This window comes from Saimiri boliviensis, chromosome 5 (genome assembly GCF_048565385.1).
Source record: "Saimiri boliviensis isolate mSaiBol1 chromosome 5, mSaiBol1.pri, whole genome shotgun sequence".
NCBI lineage: Eukaryota > Metazoa > Chordata > Mammalia > Primates > Cebidae > Saimiri > Saimiri boliviensis.
In genome coordinates, this window is record NC_133453.1 from 103,348,953 (window position 1) to 103,370,635 (window position 21,683).

Sequence of the window (21,683 nt, forward strand, 5' to 3'; positions counted from 1 at the left end):
TGTGGACTGTTTTATCAGTCTGATTAATGGAGGGACCAAATAAATCCTCACAGTTAATTGACATATCTCTGTCCTTACTTGTTATTACTCTATTCTTATGGTTATTTTTATTAATAAGAAAACTATTGTTTCTAGTGAACTTAAGATGGATGAGTATGAAACCTAACAATTTAGGATCTTTTCCCAGAGTCTTCCAGTCATTCCTCTGAAAAATGAGGGAGCATTTGATTCCTAACTTCCTCCTCTCCATCCCCACGACAAGCCACGGAATTATAAGCACAGGTATAAATATCTTTCAGCTGATTTAATGGTGTTCTGCCAAATGAAGATTTGTTTGAGTGTAATTTCTTGGATGCTCTTCTAAAGGAGAATGATCTTTCTTTAGAGGCCTCCATGGAAACACAGTATTACATTTTCCATTCTTTTAAAGAAGGATAACAAAATAACTATCTTCCTACTGAAATCAAGAAATTGAGGCCCGGAGGATCCTAAGCTGTCCAGAACTCTGACTGAGCCCACTGATAATTCCTGGTAAGAACGCAGCATTTTCAAAGCTGCCCAGGCGGGATAAGTAAGGCGGTGCAAAGCAGCCTTCCAGTTTACTCCTGTGGAGTAAACTCCTCCCATCCTCCCTCCAAATCAGGAAGTGTGCTCAGAGGCTAGATTTGGGAACATTTTGAACAAGACAGTCATTCCCTGTCCAGCACATTCCGCCTGGTGGGATCTAGAAGCTGCGGCACGGGAAGGGTCTATCCCTCTGAGGGTCGGGAACATACGGGGCTGCAGCGTTCAGTCCCTTTTGCTCTTCTGGGTGCCCTGCTTCTTGTCCTGACCCTGGAACCCAACCCTGTGCTCCTGGAACTTACATACCATTCTCTTCCTGTCAAACATGAGCCTTTCATAAGAAACAATGCCTGGTTGAAGTTTCCCTGAGAAGCCTGCTTGTTTGACACTGAGATCTGCTAACAACCCAGATGGCAGGATCTCTGAGTCACCTACTGTCATTGGAAAAGGCTGCTGGGGAAGGTCTTTTGTTAAAAGGACTCATTAACTCCTTCTCGGTGGGGTCAGCCCCAGTCCTTGCAGAAATATCTGGTGCAGATTCAGTCTTGAAGGATGGGTGGATCTCAAAAGGAGGGCACCCTTCCTGAGCTCCAAAAGAGTTGCAAGTCTTTCCTATACTCTATGCCGCTGTGACGGAATGAAACTGTGGGCAGTCCGGTGGGCCCTGTGAGACACCAGTGATGAATACAATCATGTTTCTCGGCACTTGCCTACCTGCGACTCCCAGAGACAGTAGCATCCATGTACCTGGAAAGCCTCAGTCCCAGGAGGCATCCTCTCAGGGCCACACTCCAGCCTGGCCTTCCCTAACCCACCTTCCACACAGCCACCAGAGTGGTGGATTTGATCACTGAGAGGCTAAATCTCTGTCATGTGGCTGAAAGACCTAATGACCACCTGTCATTATTTTAGGGAAATACTTGTTAAAAGAATTTTTTATAAAGATAGATGACTTACCTAAATGCTCATGTAAATGAAATAGTTTTTAAAAATTACCACTCGTGGCTGGGCGTGGTGGCTCCTGCCTGTCATCACAGCACTTTGGGAGGCCAGGGCAGGTGGATCACAAGGTCAAGAGATTGAGACCATCCTGGCCAACGTGGTGAAACCCCGTCTCTACTAAACATACAAAAGTTAGCTGGGTATGGTGGCGGGCACCTGTAGTCCCAGCTACTCAGGAGGCTGAGGCAGGAGAATCCCTTGAATCCAGGAGGTGGAGGTTATAGTGAGCCGAGATCGTATCACTGCACTCTACCCTCTTGACAGAGCGAGACTCTGTCTCAAAAAAAAAAAAAAATTACCACGCACAATCATAAACATCCTTTCTCTGTTGTGTTATATGTATGTGTGTGTGTACATATATAAAGATACACACAAGACATACACAATAAAACTGTACTATTATAAAAGTTCCCATAAATTGGCAATTGGCTTCCATCCTCCACTCAGGCCCCAGCTAAAGCTCATATCCTACTGGGAGAAGAGGAGACAGGGAGGGGCCAGCAAAGTCGGGGGGCAAAAGGGAAGGCCCCACTGAGGACCAGGGTGGACAGGCAGAAGTGGGACTCTGTTTCCTCAAAGTCCCACCCAGTCAGAAGATCCAGAATTGTCCCCATCAGTGTGCAAGCTGATGGCCAGTGTGCATGGGCCAGACCAACTTGGGGCTTACAGCCAGACCCCCAGACTCAGGCCTCAGGCTCGGCGGGCTGGCTGCAGCCTTTGCGTCAACTGCTTCATAACGCAATCCTGCATCTGCTGTGATGGAGACTTTTAGTCCCACAATAGGATAGAAATATATACTATTTTTATATTTCATTTATTTATTTTTGAGACAGGGTCTTACTGTCATCCAGGCTGGAGTACAGTGGCGTGATGTCGACTTACTACAACCTCCACCTCCCAGGCTCAAGCTATTTTCCTGCCTCAGCCTCCCGAGTAGCTGGGACTACAGGCACACACCACCACACCTGACTAATTTTTTGCATTTTTAGTAGAAGTGGGGTTTCACTACATTGGCCAGGCTGGTCTCAAACTCCTGACCTCAAATGATCCACCCACCTTGGCCTCCCAAAGTGCTGGGATTACAGGCGTGAGCCACTGCGCCTGGCTTAAATATATACTATTTTTTAAAAATAGTAAAATGAACAGCAGTGTACCTCCCACCTAGCTTAAAAAAGAGAGTATTCCCTCTGCCTTTAAACTCAGTCCCCTGCTGCCCAAGTGTGTCCCCTTTCCCTCCCATAAACAGACCCTGAATTGTGTGATTGTGTGGAAAGCAGCCCCTTAGCTTTTCTTTAGGGGGGTACCACATAGGAGCATACTCCTAAAAAGTTACTGAGTTGTTTTTGACCTTTATATAATGAAAGTGTAGCGCATATATGTCCCCGTGACATGCTTCTGCCATTCAGTTTTATGTTTGTGATACCATGCCAGTAAGTGTAATAATAGTTCATTTCTTTTCACTATTCTCTAAAATAATATAACTATCTTTTTTACTTTTGAAGGACATCACAGTTTCGTTTGTGGTTTCTCTGAAGTACTGCTGTGAACGTTGCTGTTCACATCTCCTGGTGCCCATATCTGCAAACATTTCTCAAAAGCAGTGGTTCTCACACTCGGATGTGTATCAAAGTCACCTGAAAGGCTTGCGGAAACCCAGGTTGCTGGGCCCCAGCCCTAGAGTTTCTGGCTCAGTGGGCCTAGTGGCTGGAGACTGGCATTTCTAACAAGTTACCCTGATACTGATCCTGCTGATTGAGGGACCATCCCAGGAGCACAATTACTGCGTTGTAGGGTATGTATTCGTTCAAACCTTATTAGGTAATGCCAAATTGTTTTCCAAAGTTGCACCAATTTGCGGTCTTGCCAGCAATGAATAAGAGCTCCTGTTGCTCAGAATCCTTGTCAACATTTGAATATTGTCTAACTTCAAAATGGGTGCCCATCTGGTATGTGTGAAATGGTGTCTCGTGATTTTGATTTGCATTTTTCAAATTACTAATGAGGTTGAACAGCTGATCCTGTGTTTTGCTCACTCCTCTTTCCTCTTCTATGACAGCCTTGTTCCTGTCTTTGTGTGTGTGTGTGTGTGTGTGTGTGCATGTGTGTGCGTGTGTGATTTTGCTATCGTTTTTAGTCTTACTGATTCAAGGGAGGGACTGTGAAGTCTGTTCTGTGCGCTAATCCATGTTGGTTGTCTACGTGCAGATTTCTTACCCTAGTGTGTAGCTTGTCTTTTCTCCTTCTGTATTTTCTTTGTTAAACATAAGTCCTTAATATTAATGGAGTCAAATGTATCCATCTTTTCTTTTGTGGTTCATATTATTTGTGTTTCCTTTAGGATTCATATTCTTTTGTATTTATTTAAGAAGACCTCTCTACTCTGGAATTTTAAAGCTACTTTCCCACATAGTATTCTAAATGTTTTATGTATTTGTGTTTTACAGAACAGAACAATCTACCAGACATTGATTTTTGAGTAGGGAGTGATATAGGGATCTAATTTTATTTTTCCTCTTGGGATACAAGGATCACCTCTTGTCCAAGCACTATTTGTGGACGAGTCCATCTTTTCCCACTGATCTGCCTTCCCATCTCTATCAGAACTCAGGTTTCCTTATATGGACAGGTCAGCTTCTGAACTCTCTATCTGTTCTACTGGACTACTTTAAGTCAGTGCCATGCTCTTTTTATTTATTTATTTACTTTTTTTTTTTTTTTTTTTGAGACAGGGTCTACCTCTGTCACCCAGGCTGGAGTGCGGTACAATCTCAGCTCACTGCAACTTCAGCATCCCAAGTAGCTGGGACTGCAGGCACATGCCACCAAGCCTGGCTAATCTTCACTTTTTTATTTATTAATTTTTTTTTTGAGGCAGGGCCTCACTTTGTCACCATAGCTGGAGTGCAGTGGTACCATCACATCTCACTGAGCCTCGACCTCCAGGGCTCAGCCTCCTGAGTAGCTGGGACTATAAGGATGTGTCACCACATTCAGCTAATTTTGTATTTTTTGTAGAGACAGGGTTTTGCCATGTTGTCCAGGCTGGACTCACACTCCTGGGCTCAAGCAATCCACCTGCTTCAGCCTCCCAAAGTTCTAGGTTTCTAGGCGGGAGCCATTTTTACTACTTTCTTTTTATAGACATGAGGCCTCGCTATGTTGCTCAGGCTGGTCTTGAACTCCTGGGCTCAAGTGATTCTCCCACCTCAGCCTTCCAAAGTGCTGGGATTATAGGTGTGAGCCACCATGTGCAGCCTTAACTTTTGCTTCTAAATGACCATAATAATTGTACATATTTATGGGTAGAGTGTAATGCTTTCATACAAGTATACATTGTGTAATAATCAAATTATTACACAATGTAATTAGTATATCCATCAAACACTTGTCATTTCTTTGTGATAAGAACATTCAAAATCTTTTCTAGCTATTTTGAAATGAACAATTCAGTATTGTTAACTATAGTCACCCTACTGTGCAATAAAACATTAGAACTTATTTCTCCAATTTAACTGTGACTTTTTACCCATTAACTAACTTCTTCCCATTTCCCCAACCCCCACCACCTCCCCAACATCTGGTAACCACTGTTCTACTCTCTACTTCTATGATAGCAACTTCTTCAGACACCTCATGTGAGTGAGAACATGTGGTATTAGTTCTGTGCCTGGCTTATTCACTTAACATTACATCCTCTCTGCTTATCCATGTTGTCGCAAATCACAGAATTTCACTCTTTTTTTAATCACTGAATAGTATTCCATTGTGTATATGTACCACATTTTTTTGTTTGTTTGAGACAGAATCTCGCTCTGTCACCCAGGCTGGAGTGCTGTGGTGCAATCTCAGCTCACTGCAACCTCTCCCAGGTTCAAGAGATTCTTATACCTAAGCCTCCCGAGCAGCTGGAATTACAGGCATGTGCCACCATGCTGAGCTAATTTTTTTTTTTTTTTTTTTTTTTGAGACGGAGTTTCACTCTTGTTACCCAGGCTGGAGTGCAATGGCACGATCTTGGCTCACCGCAACCTCCGCCTCTTGGGATCAGGCAATTCTCCTGCCTCAGCCTCCTGAGTAGCTGGGATTACAGGCACACGCCACCATGCCCAGCTAATTTTTTGTATTTTTAGTAGAGATGGGGTTTCACCATGTTGACCAAGGATGGTCTCGATCTCTTGACCTTGTGATCCACCCGCCTCGGCCTCCCAAAGTGCTGGGATTACAGGCTTGAGCCACCGCGCCCAGCCTGAGCTAATATTTATATTTTAGTAGAGGTGAGGTTTCACCATCTTGGCCGAGATGGTCTCGAACTCCTGGCCTCAAGTGATCGACACACTTTGCCCTCTGAAAGTGCTGTTATAGGCATGAGCAACTGCACTGGGCCATGGATCACTTTTTTTTTTTTTTTTTTGAGACGGAGTTTCGCTCTTGTTACCCAGGCTGGAGTGCAATGGCGCGATCTCGGCTCACTGCAACCTCCGCCTCCTGGGTTCAAGCAATTCTCCTGCCTCAGCCTCCTGAGTAGCTGGGATTACAGGCACGTGCCACCATGCCCAGCTAATTTTTTGTATTTTTAGTAGAGACGGGGTTTCACCATGTTGACCAGGATGGTCTTGATCTCTCGACCTCGGGATCACTTTTTTTTAATTCATCCATCTGCCGATGGACACTTTGCTTGATTTCACATCTTGGCTATTGTGACCAGTCCTGCAATAAACATGGGAGTGCAGATATTTCTTTGATATGCCGATTTCCTTTCCTTCGGATAGACACCCTGCAGTGGGATTGCGGATCATAGGGTAGTATCGTAATCTTTTACAGTATAGCATTACAGTAAGTCTTACTATCTTATAGAGCAATATCCACGACATTATTATTCAGGAATCATTTGGTTATTCATGGCCTTTTATATTTCCATGTACAATTCAGATTCAACTATTCTAATTCCACCAAAAAAAGTATTTCAGGGATTTTGTTTGGAATTATATGTCATTGTGGGAAGAATGGACATCTTTGTGGTACCTTGTCTTTCTGTACAAGAACAATGGTATGTTACCAAAATAATATAACAATAGCAATAGTGACATTCTCATATCTTTTAATTCTTTTTCAATAAAGTCCCATGATTTTGTCTCTGGGAACCTTGCATATCTTTTGCCAAATTTATCAGTAGCTCTCTACCACGTCTGATAGAGTTCAAATGGAAAAACCTAGAATTCAAATTTAAGAACCACTTAGCCGGGCGCAGTGGCTCAAGCCTGTAATCCCAGCACTTTGGGAGGCCGAGGCGGGTGGATCACAAGGTCAAGAGATCGAGACCAGCCTGGTCAACATGGTGAAACCCCGTCTCTACTAAAAATACAAAAAAAAAATTAGCTGGGCATGGTGGCGCGTGCCTGTAGTCCCAGCTACTCAGGAGGCTGAGGCAGGAGAATTGCCTGAACCCAGGAGGCGGAGGTTGCGGTGAGCCGAGATCGTGCCATTGCACTCCAGCCTGGGTTAACAAGAGCGAAACTCCGTCTCAAAAAAAAAAAAAAAAAAAAAAGAACCACTTAATTGAAAATGTATCCACTAAATCAGCTCTGTGGCCATGTTGCCAAGTTCTGTCCTGAGAAGTGACCCCACACAGCTTTTGTCTTTTCTCTCCATCAGAGCACACAAAAGAAAAGTTAAGTGGGTAGCAGGGGGATGGGCCACTCATAATTTCCACTTAAGACAGATTTTATTTAACTGTGAGAAAATTATCTGCTCTAAGAGCATATACAATTTGGATTATTTGCAGGTCTCAGATGGAATCTTCAGTGATGAGGCCACATCTGTCCTGGCTCGATCAAGGATTTTTGGTTGCATTGCTTCCATTATGACCCAGGTATGTCCTTGCTGGGCTTCTGCCAGCAGCTTCCACACGCCTGGAATGGGCTGGCTTTTCCTGCAAGTTTGTTTCTACGCCAGCTCCTGGGAGCAGCTGTCTACCAGGACATACCTGGGGAGCTGATAAACACACTAAAGAAGCACGTCTGGCTCCCCAGCCAGATGGCAAGACCTGAAATACCTGACCATTTTGGACAGGTTTGCTTTACTGATGGGACAGCATTCACCCTGCTAACATCTGTGTTGGGGAAGTCTTCCTACCATGTCCCTGGTGGCAGGGAGGAAGCCTGCATGCTTACTCTAGGCAGTTTGCTCCCCTGGACCCCCAATGGGGATTTCTGCGTCCTACTTGAGTCCCTAAGAAGACAGGCCATTGCTGGTGTTTTTTTTCCCCAAAATAACAACAGGAGTCAAGAAAATCAATGAAGAGTATTCCTAGGCTCTGGAATCCACTGCTGACAGTGGGAAGCCCTGTGCAAAGAGAGCCACCTGCCACAGGGACAGGGCAGGATAGGGCACGTCTCAATGCAGCCTCAGTGGCAATGGAAGTCCTCGGATGGGACTCAGCCATAGCCTCGGAGATGGCTGGGCCACCCACCGTCGCACTCCCTTCATGACGTTGTAACTCCAATCCAAGAATAGTTGAGGATGTTTGGGAAATTCACACTCTAAAAATATTTCCTTTTTTCATATAGGCAAGGTAACACAGCAGAGTGACAGTGGGTTACCAAGAACGCAGTTTCCTTCATTATGTAACACAGGCAAAAATAGTGTTTTGGGACAAAATAGGGCTGAGAAAGAGGAATATGGACAAATAGCATGGACAAGTCATTATTTACTCAAATCATCCTGTGGCTGGAGGGCTTTGGAAGAGTTCTGAGCGTGTCCCATCACTGATGACCCAGGTCAGACTGTCCGACCACAGCCGAGGCCACCTTTCCGAAGCAAAGTTTAACTGAAGCAAAGGAAGCGGTTTAAGGCAAGGCCCTGGCCCCGCACACAGGCAGACCTGGTGACTCCTGGATGAGTGAGGGATGGGGACCCCCTCCTGGGACACCATCCCATTTTGGGGCACATGTTGAAGAGTAGGGGCCATTCCAGAGCACTGGTCACCAGCATTCCTGCCATGGGGCTTGTGTGTGGGCTGGTGGCAGGGCCCCAACCCTGAGGGGCTGGGCCACGTCTCCACGCGGAGTCCCAAGCTGGGGTCTTCTGGTTCAGCTGCTTCCTTGGCTGCTAAGCGAAGGCCAAGAACGCTCCCTGCAGGAGGGTCAACTGTTCACTTTGGAAGGATCTATCCATGATCACCTGTCAGATATCACAACCTACCAGGGGAAGAGCTAGCAGAGAAGTTTTGTTTAGATGAAGTAGCTTGAGCTTGTGTTTCAAGAACTAGCCAAATCCCACTTTTGAGAGCCAGAGAAAAGCCAGCAGCAGAGTCCTTGGGCTTCCAGGAGCTAATATTCTCAAGTGTAGTCTCATGACGCCCAATGGGTGAAAGTTACAGGCCAGAAGATTTAAACAAGAGTGGGGCCTCTTCTGCCATAGAGGTATAGAGGCATCAAGGCATCCATCTACCCATCCATCCATCCAACCCTATCTGTTACAGTGTGCTGAGAAGAAAGGAGTTGGGAGTAGGGGCCAGGACAGTGGACAGGGCCACCTGTTGGACTGAGGCAAACTGGAGGCTGTTTCATGGCCTTCCATCCCTCTACATCCTGTCCACCAATGCCTGGCAAGGAGCAGTGCAAGAAACCCAAACCCCACTTGGCTTGGGGAAAGTTTTAAGTGCACCCACCCTGCTACCAAAATACTATAAGGGGAACTGACATTCCCACACTTACCTCGAGGCAGCCCTTTCTCTCTATGTTTATGCTTCAGTATAACCATTTTTACTTTGGATTGAAGTGGAAATTTTAGGCCTAAAAATAAGATTACCAAGCAGAGACCTTCTAGCAACACAGACGTAATACATGTTGATCTCCACGTAACTAGAAATGTGGTGATGTTATTCTCATACTGGGGGCTACACGTCCCCATAGATTATTTTAACTAAAATACAAAGCAAAATAGTGTGTTAAAATAATCCTCTACTCACTGCATTAGCGCATAAACCAAATGATACTATCTGCATGAGTCCCTAGGTTCCCAGACTGTATTTTTGCATGTGCTGTTCTCTACTTCAATAGGGTACGCAGCCAGCAACCACAGAAAAAGAATCCATGCTGTACAGCAAGAGAAGGGGAGGGAGATGATTTTCAGTGTGATGACTTACATGTCACACAAAAGGAAAATAAGTAAGACAAATCTCACAAGATAGATATAAAACTAATTTGCAGTGACATTTGATACATTGTTTTATCAGAAGTAATACAGTTACATGAAAAAGAGAAACTGTGAAATTATAGGTTTTTTCCTAGAATATCCAAAATGCTCATCAACAGTTAATTAGTACAAGAAAAATGACCACCAGGTGATTGAATAGACAGATGTCTTGTAGTATTTTAAAAACACAGATTCTGGGACTAGAAGCTACCACCAAAATATCCAGAAATCTGAGTTAACAGATATTTTATTTTGAACACTTGATGCTGATATATAGAACCACGAAGTGTTTACACAGACCATGAATACAGCCGCCAGCCTAGAGGACAGTCACAGAAGAGAATGTGATGAACACGGTCCCACCAGGGTGAGGACACAGAGTGTATGATGACACAGAGTGTATGATGTGTTTGTGTTTCCTCTCCATATACAAAGGCCATCTCTAGGGCAGAAATCTCTCAACAGCTCAAGCCCATTCTCTCTGCCCCCTCCATGAAACAACACAGCTCCAGCTTGGTGCTGGGAAGTCTTTCTGATGCTGGTTTGATTCCTGATCACCCAACTGGGCAAGGCCCTCTCCAAGACCTCTCGGGTTCTCCCTGGCTCACCTTCCCTCCCACAGGAGGCAGCACTGTCTCAAGAAGCCGTCAACGAGTAATGCTAGAAGAATCAGAAGAAGGAGGTATCTGATGAAAAGGCACCTGCAAGTCTAAATTCCTCTTTGGTGAGAACACTGTACATCCGCTGAGGCAGCCCTTTGGAGTAGGGAGCAGGGCGTGGCACAGTGGTCCGCAAAATGAATTCCCGGCCAGCAGGGGGTGGGAAGTCTGACACGGAGTTCTGCCGCCTTTCCTCTGCAGAGCCCATTCTCGTGAATTCCTCCTCTGGTGGAGCCAGGGCTGCAGCCTGGAAAAGAATCAAATGCTGAAGTCAAAAGCAGGTAAAATGCTAAACTCAGATGCTTTTGAAGGACAGATGAATTAACATGATAAATAAATGAAAATGTCCTATGTTACTCAGTAATGCAGTCAGCTGTATGAAAGATTACTCAAAACCACATTACACAGCAAATGCAAGAAGCTTGAAACACGGCATGAGCAGCCGGACTGGAGACAGAGACAGGAGGGATGATGACTGCCAGGCAATCTGCTCTGAAGAGAGAGGGCCATATTCAGACATCTGATGAAAAAGGCCCACAGAGCTGTGCTGCTTTCTGTTTCTTCCAGCAACGACTCAAGTCTCTGTCTGGTAGCCCCAGCCCAGTAAGGAGCTGTTTTTCTCCAGAGATGATTTTCATCTTCACTCTGGGTAAGAATTTTTAATCAATTCTTTTTAAGGTTCACTTGCCAAATTAAAAGAGGGGGCATTAGTCTTGCTTTCTGGGCAGCTAATGTGATGCTGAAGTGACAGAGACCCATACAGCAATGACCACAAAAGAGAAGTTCTCAGTATCAAAGGCATCTATTTTTTCATTGAAATGACATAAAATGCATATTCACTTATAGCCTAAAATTTTAATTCTGATTACTGTATTTTTGATAATACCATCAATTTGGGAAAAAAAATTGTTTTGGGAATGGAAACATGAAATCATGTTGCACTAAACATCAGCAAGTGAGGTAAGCCAAATCCAGACTGTGAGGGAGGTGGTTAGTGTTCATGACCTTATGAAGTTAGAGGGATGGGAAGGAACAAGGAACTAGGAGGGGCAAAGGCTATTTTGTTACCTCATCAGAAGATTCAGTCAGCTTGAGAAAGGGTGAGAAAAGAAACAGTGATGAAAGGGAAACAAGCATGATGGTTTAAACAAGGCTAGACAATGGATTTCAGGATTATTTCTGAGACAGCATGCATTACATTAAGGAACATGATAATATTCAACACAAAGTCACACCACACACAGCACACCTTGCTGTCAACTACAGCAGACATCTACTACTCATGCATCTATGGCTCAACAGGTGACATGGTGTCATTTAATGCAGAAATGACCAACAGAAACCTAGCTCTTCTACGGGGAATTATGATGCTTAAAAAAAAAAAAAAATGTTCATGGCTTGAGAAATAGATATTCCAGGGAATTTAGAAATAGGTGCCTAAGAGTTATTCAATCTAGCAAGCCTGAAGCAAAAATCCAGTCATTTATTTGCTGAATTCCATTTAAGTATGTATATACCAGAGATACCTATAATCATAAGGCTTATTGCTATTTATAATTTTAAGGAAAAGTTATAAATATATAAAATTACTATAAGCTATAAAAACACCAAGTGAAACTGCATCACAACTTTCAAAGAAAAAGTGTTAAAATCTTGACTTGTAAAACTGATACAAAGTATCACCTAATGGAAAGGCATATGAATAAACCCTTAACAGTTTACTTCAGCCAGACTAAGAACTAAGTTTAAAAATGTACCACCCAGGCCGGGCGCGGTGGCTCAAGCCTGTAATCCCAGCACTTTGGGAGGCCGAGGCGGGTGGATCACGAGGTCGAGAGATCGAGACCATCCTGGTCAACATGGTGAAACCCTGTCTCTACTAAAAATACAAAAAATTAGCTGAGCATGGTGGCACGTGCCTGTAATCCCAGCTACTCAGGAGGCTGAGGCAGGAGAATTGCCTGAACCCAGGAGGCGGAGGTTGCGGTGAGCCGAGATCGCGCCATTGCACTCCAGCCTGGGTAACAAGAGCGAAACTCCGTCTCAAAAAAAAAAAAAAAATGTACCACCCAGACGCTTGTTATATGGATTACATATAACAACATTCACTACAGACATTCACTACAAGGTCTGAAACTTGACATTTTTTCTTAAATGGAATAATATAGATGAATCCACGATTTCCATTCATTAAGGGGATTAGCTATACAATGAGGCCACTGAATGATGATATACTATGTTCCTGTATTTAGTGATTTTGAAAGATATCTTAAGTATATTCAGTAGAAAATAAGAATAATGAAGTAATTACATAATATACCCCTATTTTCAGAATTATATGCACATGTATATACTAGATCTTAAATCATCAATGTGTAGTTAGATCATGTGATTAATATTTTCTTATAATTTTCTAGGCCAGTTGCAGTGGCTCACACATACCTATAATCTCAGCACTTTGGGAGGCCGAGGAAGGAGGACTAATTGAAACCAGGAGTTTTAGATCAGCCTGGAAAACAAAGTGAGACCCCATCTCTACAAAAAATACAAAAATTAGCTGGGCGTGGTGTTGCATTCCTGTGGTTCCAGCTTCTTGTGACGTTGAAGCGAGAGGACTGCTTAAACCTAGGAGTTCAAGGCTGCAGTGAGCTACAATTGTGCCACTGCACTCCAGCCTGGACAACAGAATGAGACCCATTCTTTAGAAAATAAATAAGTAAATATAAAATTTCCCATACTGTCAAAGTTTTACTTGCAGTCAGTAGAGGGATAAGGAGGTTATTTCTATTTTGGGGAAAATAATTTTGCTTAGTTATCAACAATCTTAGGACTTAAAATATAAATATTTCAGATTTTAAATCCTCTTAACATGTAACTTTTTTTTTTTTTTGAGATGGAGATTTACTCTTGTCACCTAGGCTGGAGTGCAGTGGCATGATCACGGCTCACTGCAACCTCCACCTCCCAGGTTCAAGTCATTCTCCTGCCTCAGCCTCTCCAGTACCTGGGATTGCAGGTGCTCACCACCATGCCTGGCTACTTTTTGTATTTTTAGTAGAGACGGGGTTTCACCATGTTAGCCAGGCTGGTCTTGAACTCCTGACCTCAGGGGATCCACCTACCTTGGCCTCTTAAAGTGCTGGGATTACAGGTGTGAGCAACCGCAACCAGCTAACATGTCACTTTTTAAAAACAAAGGGGAAAGACTTTTTTGCAATATGTGGAACATTCATATTGGCGGCTAAGGAAAAAAATGTGCTTGTAAGCTTCTGGGTAGTGAACTGGGTAGGTATCATCAGATGTGGAACCACGCTCGGTTCTCGTTTTCATGCCAGAGACAAAAACAAAACAAAGCAAGCATCTATTGTTTGCTAGAAGACTAATTTAGAAGGAAATAAATATTTGGTTATTAATTTGAAATTCTGAAGTTTAGGGAGCTGCCCCATAAACAAACTAAGATTTTAGCTCTTGCTAAGAACTCCTACCAGTATATTTGGCTATGAATTGGAATATATTAACTAGTTGTACTCCAGACCAACTCTACAGGGATTATCCAGTTGTTATTCCATGTGTAGACCCATAGAAATTATTTTTCTTATTTGATTCTGAAAATTACACTCTCAAAATGGGGTCATTCTAGTGTAATCACAGTGCCATGTAAGGGGGAGCAGGTAATTAGTGCACATCATAATACCGTTATCAGAATCACTAATATTAATGAGCCCTGAATTGATCATTATCTGTGGGATGTCAGAGCCCTTAGCCTGTAATCAAGATAATACATAATTTTTTTTTTTTTTTGAGACAGAACCTTACTCTGTCGCCCAGGATGGAGTGCAGTGGTGCGATCTCTGCTCACTGCAACCTCCACCTCCTGGGTTGAAGCGATTCTCCTGCCTCAGCCTCCCAAGTAGCTGGGATTACAGGTGCACACCACCACACCTGGCTAATTTTTTGTATTTTTAGTAGAGACAGGGTTTCACCATGTTTGCCAGGCTGGTCTTGAACTCCTGACCACAAGGTCACTCAGGAACCCGATCCACCTGCCTTAGCCTCCCAAAGTGCTAGAATTTCAGGCATAAGCCACCGCAGCCACCCGATAATATGTAATTTTAAAACCTTTACTTTCACTACTAGAGGTAATGATTATGATAATTTTTCAGGCTGTGCAAAAATCTGTTTCCATAGCCCTAAAAATCTGAAGTTTTCCTCTTTCCTAGGAAACCTCAAAGGTAGATATCTTCACCATTACAAGTGAATCCACTTTGCGCTACATGGGCTTTAAAGATGGTAAAACTGAACTCCATTCTAATTTGAAAGTATCTGTAAGTAAACATGTTTTCCTACAGCACAGCATTGGCCATTGCTAATCATATCCCTGCCAGCTTCTATAACAATGGATTTTGGACTCTTCTGATTTTTAAAATGTAGGTCCTAGAATACACTTATCATTTTAATTCAACATGTAGGAAAACAGATTTCGAGGCTCAGAAATCATTGTTTCTTCATTGTTCAAACCCAATGCCCAGACTTACGCTTGGATGACATCACTGTGATCAGCCACGTGTGAGAACTAAAACAGCCTCTTGCAGAGCAGAGGTCTGGAGAGATCATGATAAGAGTCAGCAAAGGTTCTCACATACCCTCTGAGCACTCACAAACAGCTTGTGAATGATCCTGCCAGCATGTCCTCTTCCTGCGCCGGTGACTAACACTTCAGGTTGCTCCAGCAGGCAACTCACAAACCTAGGAGAGACAGACAGCCAATGAAAGGGTGGAAATGAGCTGTCCAGGCCACTTTGTGTCTATCCATCCTCCCACAGGAGTTTTTTGGACAAATTCTCCAGCTCATACTGGCTGGACGCACCAAGGTTGGAGTGAAATTTTACAGCAAGATACACTGACATTTGGAATTAATACCCACTCAATTGAAAATCTTCCTGCTTTTTCACCTGTGTTCATAAAAATTTTTTCAAGTCTATCTCTGTCAAAGTGTTAAGAAAAAATATTCAGCCTAGAAGCTTAGAAAATGCTACAGTTAATAAAAGATGAAAAGAAATTTGGATAACATAAACTAAGTTATATTTATCCAATAAAAGTAATGATCCATATTTGTTTTTGTTTTTTTTTAAGCGGTGTGTGTCTGTGTGTGCACGCGTGCATGCACATATGCTTAAAATACTTGCTGTTGGGCAAAGTTGCAATTGTAAACTGTGCCATTAGATGCTGGAAACACTGAACTTCCAAGTATGTCACAGATAACGTATGGTGGAACTAACAGAGTTGAAGGCACAAAGCCACCAAGCCTGCACCACCTGCTCACTAATTCATACTGCTATTTTAGAAATGAGTCCCTTGATTAGGGCTTATTCTTCACATTTAAAAGGAAGAATTTTTCAGGAGCCAAGTAGGGAGAAAATTTGACTCAACCAAAGACATAAAATGCAAACATGAACTTGTTAAAAGACAGCAAATCCTTTGTCATATAATATTAATTATTTAGCATCAATAATGCCATTTCTTACGGAAAGGGCAATGAAAATGTTTAAATGATGACAAATTTAAGCCACTGAACAAACTAATTTGGAAACACTTTATCACACATTAAAATAATATTGGGGTCAGGCGCAGTGGCTCACACCTGTAATCCTAGCACTTTGGAAGGCTGAGGCAGGCGGATCACAAGGTCAAGAGACTGAGACCATCCTGGCCAACATGGTGAAACTCCATCTCTACTAAAATACAAAAATTAGCTGGGTGTGGTGGCATGTGCCTATAGTCCCAGATACTCAGGAGGCTGAGGCAGAATTGCTTGAACCCAGGGGGCGGAGGTTGCAGTGAGCGAGATCACATCACTGCACTCCAGCCTGGTGCCTGGCAACAAAGCAAGACTCTGTCTCAAAAAAAAAAACAAAAAACACACAACACATAAACCAATATTGCTCTTTCAAATAACACAAGCAAAAAATGAACAGGGCCTCACACTGATCTAAGCTCCACTGGTAATGGTGTTGAGTTTCATAAAGAGAAAATACTGCCCTGATCATCTGCCTCATCTGAGAAAAGCCATCTGGTCCCTCTTTCAAAGCATAATTGCAAGGTGCATAGGAGGTGTACCTTTGCTATCACAAATTTTGTTTCAAATAAACAACTTGGAACAGTAAGCGGAGATGGTTTCAGCACCCTCACACTGTGGTCAAGGAACAGTAACAGCTGAAAACAACGTTTTGGGGCATGGTGAGCAACACAGTTTCTCCACAAGAAATTTCAGACACCGCATCTCCAAGAGCAAACCAAGGAATCCCTTGAAAAAGAGGCTCTGGGAGACTATTTCTAAAAGTGGGAAGAATGGAAACACCTGGCAGAGATTCAGAAATATAGGAGAAGTCAAATGCTATGATAATTAAGTATTTCTGTCACTAGACAATGCTTGTTCAAATAATATATGAGTACCACAAAAGTCTCAATATCCATTACAATTTTTCTTAAGAGAGTGGTTGCTTTTCCTATGGGGACAAAACTGAATTAGCCAAACAGCAGTTACCTTTCAAGATCTTCCTTTTCCTCCTCCTGTTCACATTTCTCAGTTCCAAACTTGGCTTTTAGTGACCGAGCTCTTGCAATAAGAGCTTCCACATTAGTAATCTGGTGAATGATTTCCTGGCGGTGGAAAAGTAAGAGGCATACGTTGGGAGATGGCAAAAAAGCAAAGCCTTTTAAAAATGCATCTTAAAAATAATTTGTGCCAACTGAAGAGAACACTGGGCAAGATTCTGACACTACGTCAAACTTACTTCCAACTTCTTGTCTTCTGGATTGGGAAAGTGCAAAACTTTACTGGAATGGGATATTATCTGCTTTATGATCTTCTTAACTGAAGAAATATTTTCCAGACTTTCTATTTTTAAAAGATTAAAGCCATCATTAAATCAATTAAGCAAAATATACTTTCACTTTGGAAATGAACTAATGATCAGTTAAATATGACATTTACCTTCTTCCTTTACCTTGAGTACAGCTGCATGAATCACACAAGGTAACAGGTGCCGAGCAAGGTCTGCAGGTTTCTGGATTGCCAGATAGTGCAGCACCTGAAGGAGGCATAGTGTACACATACGATCACCACAGGTGTCAAAGGGTGACAGCCTCTTACGGAAGTGCAAATCCTCAGCCACTAGTCTTACATCTTAGCAAGACATCACTCCCCACCACAGGTGGACAGCCACAACCCCAAAGGTGAGGATAATGTAACTGAAAGCATCTAAGAACTTCAATCTTTAATAATGCTAAATATTCTCTTTTTTTTGGGGGTTTCCATATGTAATATATGCAAATAAGGAAAATACAAAGAAAATAAAAACCACTGATAAACTACAATGCCTAGAGATAACAATCTTGAACAGTGGAATGTTTTCGTTTTAAGACACAGAATACACAAAATAAGGATACTAATATTAAATATGTAAAATACTGCTTTTAAACCTGCTTTTCTCAGTATTTCTGAACCTTCTGACTTTACATACGTTTTTAAATTTTTTTCCAATTCTTATTATAAGAATACAGAGAAGTATATACAAAACATGGACCCTACCTTTAGGCTCTTTATTCAACAGTAGTAAAGATAAAAGAAGTATAAACCCTATAAACATATAAAGTTCTTTGATATCAATAAACAAAATTTTAAGAAGTATAATCTCATAATGTGAGTATGACTAATAAATGCTCATGGATTTCAAAATGTAAAAAAACACAGGTGATACACAAATTTTCCTGCAATCCTCCTTCACTAAAACCCATTTTCATGTTTATCCTCTCAAACTACTTATAAGCCCATTTAAACACAGAGATGTAGATGCATATGTAATTTCTTAACAAAATTAGTAACTTACATACTGGTTTCTGATTTGCTTTGTTCATCTAATGACTTATGGTGGACTTTTTTTTTTGGCTTGGAGAGTTTTGTCTGATTTGAAACTTTTTTTGAGACGGGGTTTCGCTCTTGTTACCCAGGCTGGAGTGCAATGGCCTGATCTTGGTTCAATGCAACCTCCGCCTCCTGGGTTCAGGCAATTCTCCTGCCTCAGCCTCCTGAGTAGCTGGGATTACAGGCACACACCACCATGCCCAGCTAATTTTTTGTATTCTTAGTAGAGACGGGGTTTCACCATGTTGACCAGGATGGTCTCAATCTCTTGACCTCGTGATCCACCCACCTCGGCCTCCCAAAGTGTTGGGAATACAGGTGTGAGCCATGGCGTCTGGCCCTAAAACCGGTTTTTTTTTTTTTTTTTTTTTTTTTTGAGACAGAGTTTCGCTCTTGTTACCCAGGCTGGAGTGCAATGGCGCAATCTCGGCTCACCGCAACCTCTGCCTCCTGGGTTCAGGCAATTCTCCTGCCTCAGCCTCCCGAGTAGCTGGGATTACAGGCACGCGCCACCATGCCCAGATAATTTTTTGTATTTATAGTAGAGACGGGGTTTCACCATGTTGACCAGGATGGTCTCGATCTCTTGACCTCGTGATCCACCCGCCTCGGCCTCCCAAAGTGCTGGGATTACAGGCTTGAGCCACCACGCCCGGCTTAAAACTTTTTTAAATGAAGAACTATACTATACATACCAGAGTAATAGAAATAGTTTAAAGAAAACACCAGCTTAGGAAACAGAATGTTACCAGGCCTTTCCAAATCCTCCTGTGTACCCTCCATCTCCAGAATTAACTACCACTCATTCTTCTGTTTTTCTTTATAGTTTTTTCACATATGTAACCTTAAATAATATGTTCACTTTTTTCTAGTTTTAACCTTTATATAAATAGAATGTTTCTGTTTATACCCCTCAGTGACTTGCTTTTTTTTTCAGTATTGTTTTGAGATTCATATACCATTCCAACATGCTATAGTTTACACTTTTTCACTGCTGTATTAAAATGTTCCTATACTAATAGTGGATAGATAGCTCCTCAGTTTTTGGCTATTACAAGTAATGCTCCCATTACATTGTTGCACATATTTCCTCGTACAAATGGCACTTCTACAACAATTACTTTAGGATATATACCTAAAAACGGAACTAGGAAATGTACAAGATAATTATCCTACAAAGTGTTTGAACAGATTTACATTCTTATCTAGAGTAATGAATTCCGTCTGTTGTACATCCTTGCTAACACCCACCTTTCTGAATTTTGTTTTCCTTAACTCAGAGAAAAAACAAATTTGCAGGAATAACATATGTTATTACTCTTTACCCGAATTCCCATATGAACTGTCTCCCTCCTCTGATCTGGATCCCTTGCATCTCCCTGTGCTCTTGTGTATGTACACACTACAGACAAACTTGTTTCTGAATAATTTCAGAATAAGTTGCATACTCATGTCCCTTATCCCAAAATATCTGTACTTCCTAAAATTAAAAGTATTTTATTATGTAATCAAAATGCAAATGATTCTCATTATATACAATAAATTTAACACTGATAAAATAACTGTAATCTAACCTACTAGCCTTATTGCAGTTTCGTCAACTGACCCATGTCTTTTATTTTTTTGAGACAGGGTCTTTCTCTGTCACCCAGGCTGGAGGGCAGTGGCACGATCTCAGCTCCCTGCAACCTCCACCTCGCAGGCTCCAGCAATTCTCCTGCTTCAGCCTCCCGAGTAGCTACCACTATAGGCACGTGCCACTGCTGCCCAGCTGATTTTTAGTAAAGACGGGTTTCACCATGTTGACCAGGCTGGTCTTAAACTCCTGACCTCAAGTAATCCACCTGCTTCAGCCTCCCAAAGTGCTGGGATTATAGGTATAAGCCACTGTGCCCAGCCACATAAGGTCTTTTATGACCCTTTCCCTCCACCACTGCAAGTCTAGGTAAGGATCATCCAATGCCTTTAGCCGTCATAGCTCTTCAATCTCAACTAATCTGGAACAGCTTTCACTCTGTCTTTTTATAACACTGACATTTGAGTATAGTCTCCTCTTCCTCCCTACTTTTTGGCTAACTAAATTCCATACTGTATTCAGATTTCTTTAGTTTCTAAAAATTGAGCTGTAACTCACATACCATAAAATTCACCACTTTAAAATGGATAACTTCAGTGGTTTTTAGCATATTTGAAGGATCATGTTACCATCACCATTACCTAATTCCAGAACATTTTCTTTCATTTACCCCAAGAGAAATCCAGTACTCCAATGCAGCCACTCCTGATTTCCCCCATTCTCAGTCCCCATCGCTGGAAACTACTAATCTAACTTGCTGTCTCTATCGACTTGCCTGTTCTGAACCTTTCATATAAATGGAACGATGCAATATGTGGCCCTTTGTTTCTGGCCACTTTCACTTAGCATAGTATTTACAAGGTTCATCCATGTAATGCACCAGTTGTAACACATACCAGTGCTTCCTTCCTTTTTATGGCTGATACTCCATTGCGTGGACAGATCATAATTGGCCTATCCATTTATCACTGATAGGACATTTGGGTTTGTGCGATTTTTTGGCCATCGTGAATAATGCTGTCAACATGTATGTATGCAGTTTCTTTAGTTTTTTTTTTTGAGACAGAATTTCGCTCTTGTTACCCAGGCTGGAGTGCAAGGGCACGATCTTGGCTCACCGCAACCTCCGCCTCCTGGGCTCAGGCAATTCTCCTGCCTCAGCCTCCGGAGTAGCTGGGATTACAGGCATGAGCCACCATGCCCAGCTAAGTTTTTGCACCTTTAGTAGAGACGAGGTTTCACAATGTTGACCAGGATGGTCTCGATCTCTTGACCTCGTGATCCACCCACCTCGGCCTCCCAAAGTGCTGGGATTACAGGCTTGGGCCACGGCGCCTGGCTCTTTAGTTTTTATCTAATGTCATTTTCCTGCTCCAGGATCCACTTCAAGATATCACAATACGTTTAGCTGTCATGTTTCTAGGCTCCTCTTGGCTGTGACAGTTCTCAGACTTTCCTTGTTTTTACCAACCTTGACAGTTTTCAATTCTAGTCAAGTATTTCATAAAAACTCCCTCAATTATGGTTTATCTAATGTTTTTCTCATGATTAAACTGGTTTGGAAGGAAGATCAGAGAGGTAAAGTGCCAATGTCATCACATCATGTCAAGAGTACATATTGCCATTACGACTTAGCCTGTGGCTGTTACCCTTCATCACCTAGCTGAGAGAGTCAGTCAGGTTGCTGCACTGTAATGTTATTCTTTTTCCCTCCTTGTGCACCATACTCTTTGAAAGGAAGTAACTATGTGTAGCACACACT

The 21,683-nt window shown here is 42.4% G+C and overlaps 1 protein-coding gene and 1 long non-coding RNA gene across 5 annotated transcripts in view; one reads left to right on the forward strand and one right to left on the reverse strand.

Annotated features, from left to right (window-relative positions):
• The first annotated feature begins 538 nt into the window (after window positions 1-538).
• On the forward strand, window positions 539-15,071 carry LOC104650052 (uncharacterized). The gene is made up of 3 exons (XR_743784.3): window positions 539-3,358; window positions 7,349-11,070; window positions 14,642-15,071. It is a non-coding gene; the product is annotated as an uncharacterized LOC104650052 (long non-coding RNA).
• The window catches only part of RAB3GAP1 (RAB3 GTPase activating protein catalytic subunit 1), a 105,917-nt gene continuing 94,225 nt past the window's right edge, over window positions 9,992-21,683 (reverse strand). For 3 of the 4 annotated variants that reach the window (XM_074399757.1, XM_039470005.2, XM_074399759.1), the window contains 6 exons: window positions 17,416-17,512; window positions 17,216-17,319; window positions 16,966-17,081; window positions 15,065-15,167; window positions 11,490-11,510; window positions 9,992-10,668 (listed from right to left, as the gene is read on the reverse strand). In XM_074399757.1, coding sequence (XP_074255858.1) covers window positions 10,432-10,668; window positions 11,490-11,510; window positions 15,065-15,167; window positions 16,966-17,081; window positions 17,216-17,319; window positions 17,416-17,512 — 678 coding nt within the window. In that variant the 3' untranslated portion in view covers window positions 9,992-10,431. The remainder of the gene's footprint in view (window positions 10,669-11,489; window positions 11,511-15,064; window positions 15,168-16,965; window positions 17,082-17,215; window positions 17,320-17,415; window positions 17,513-21,683) is intronic. The other variant, XM_039470007.2, reaches the window with a different exon arrangement.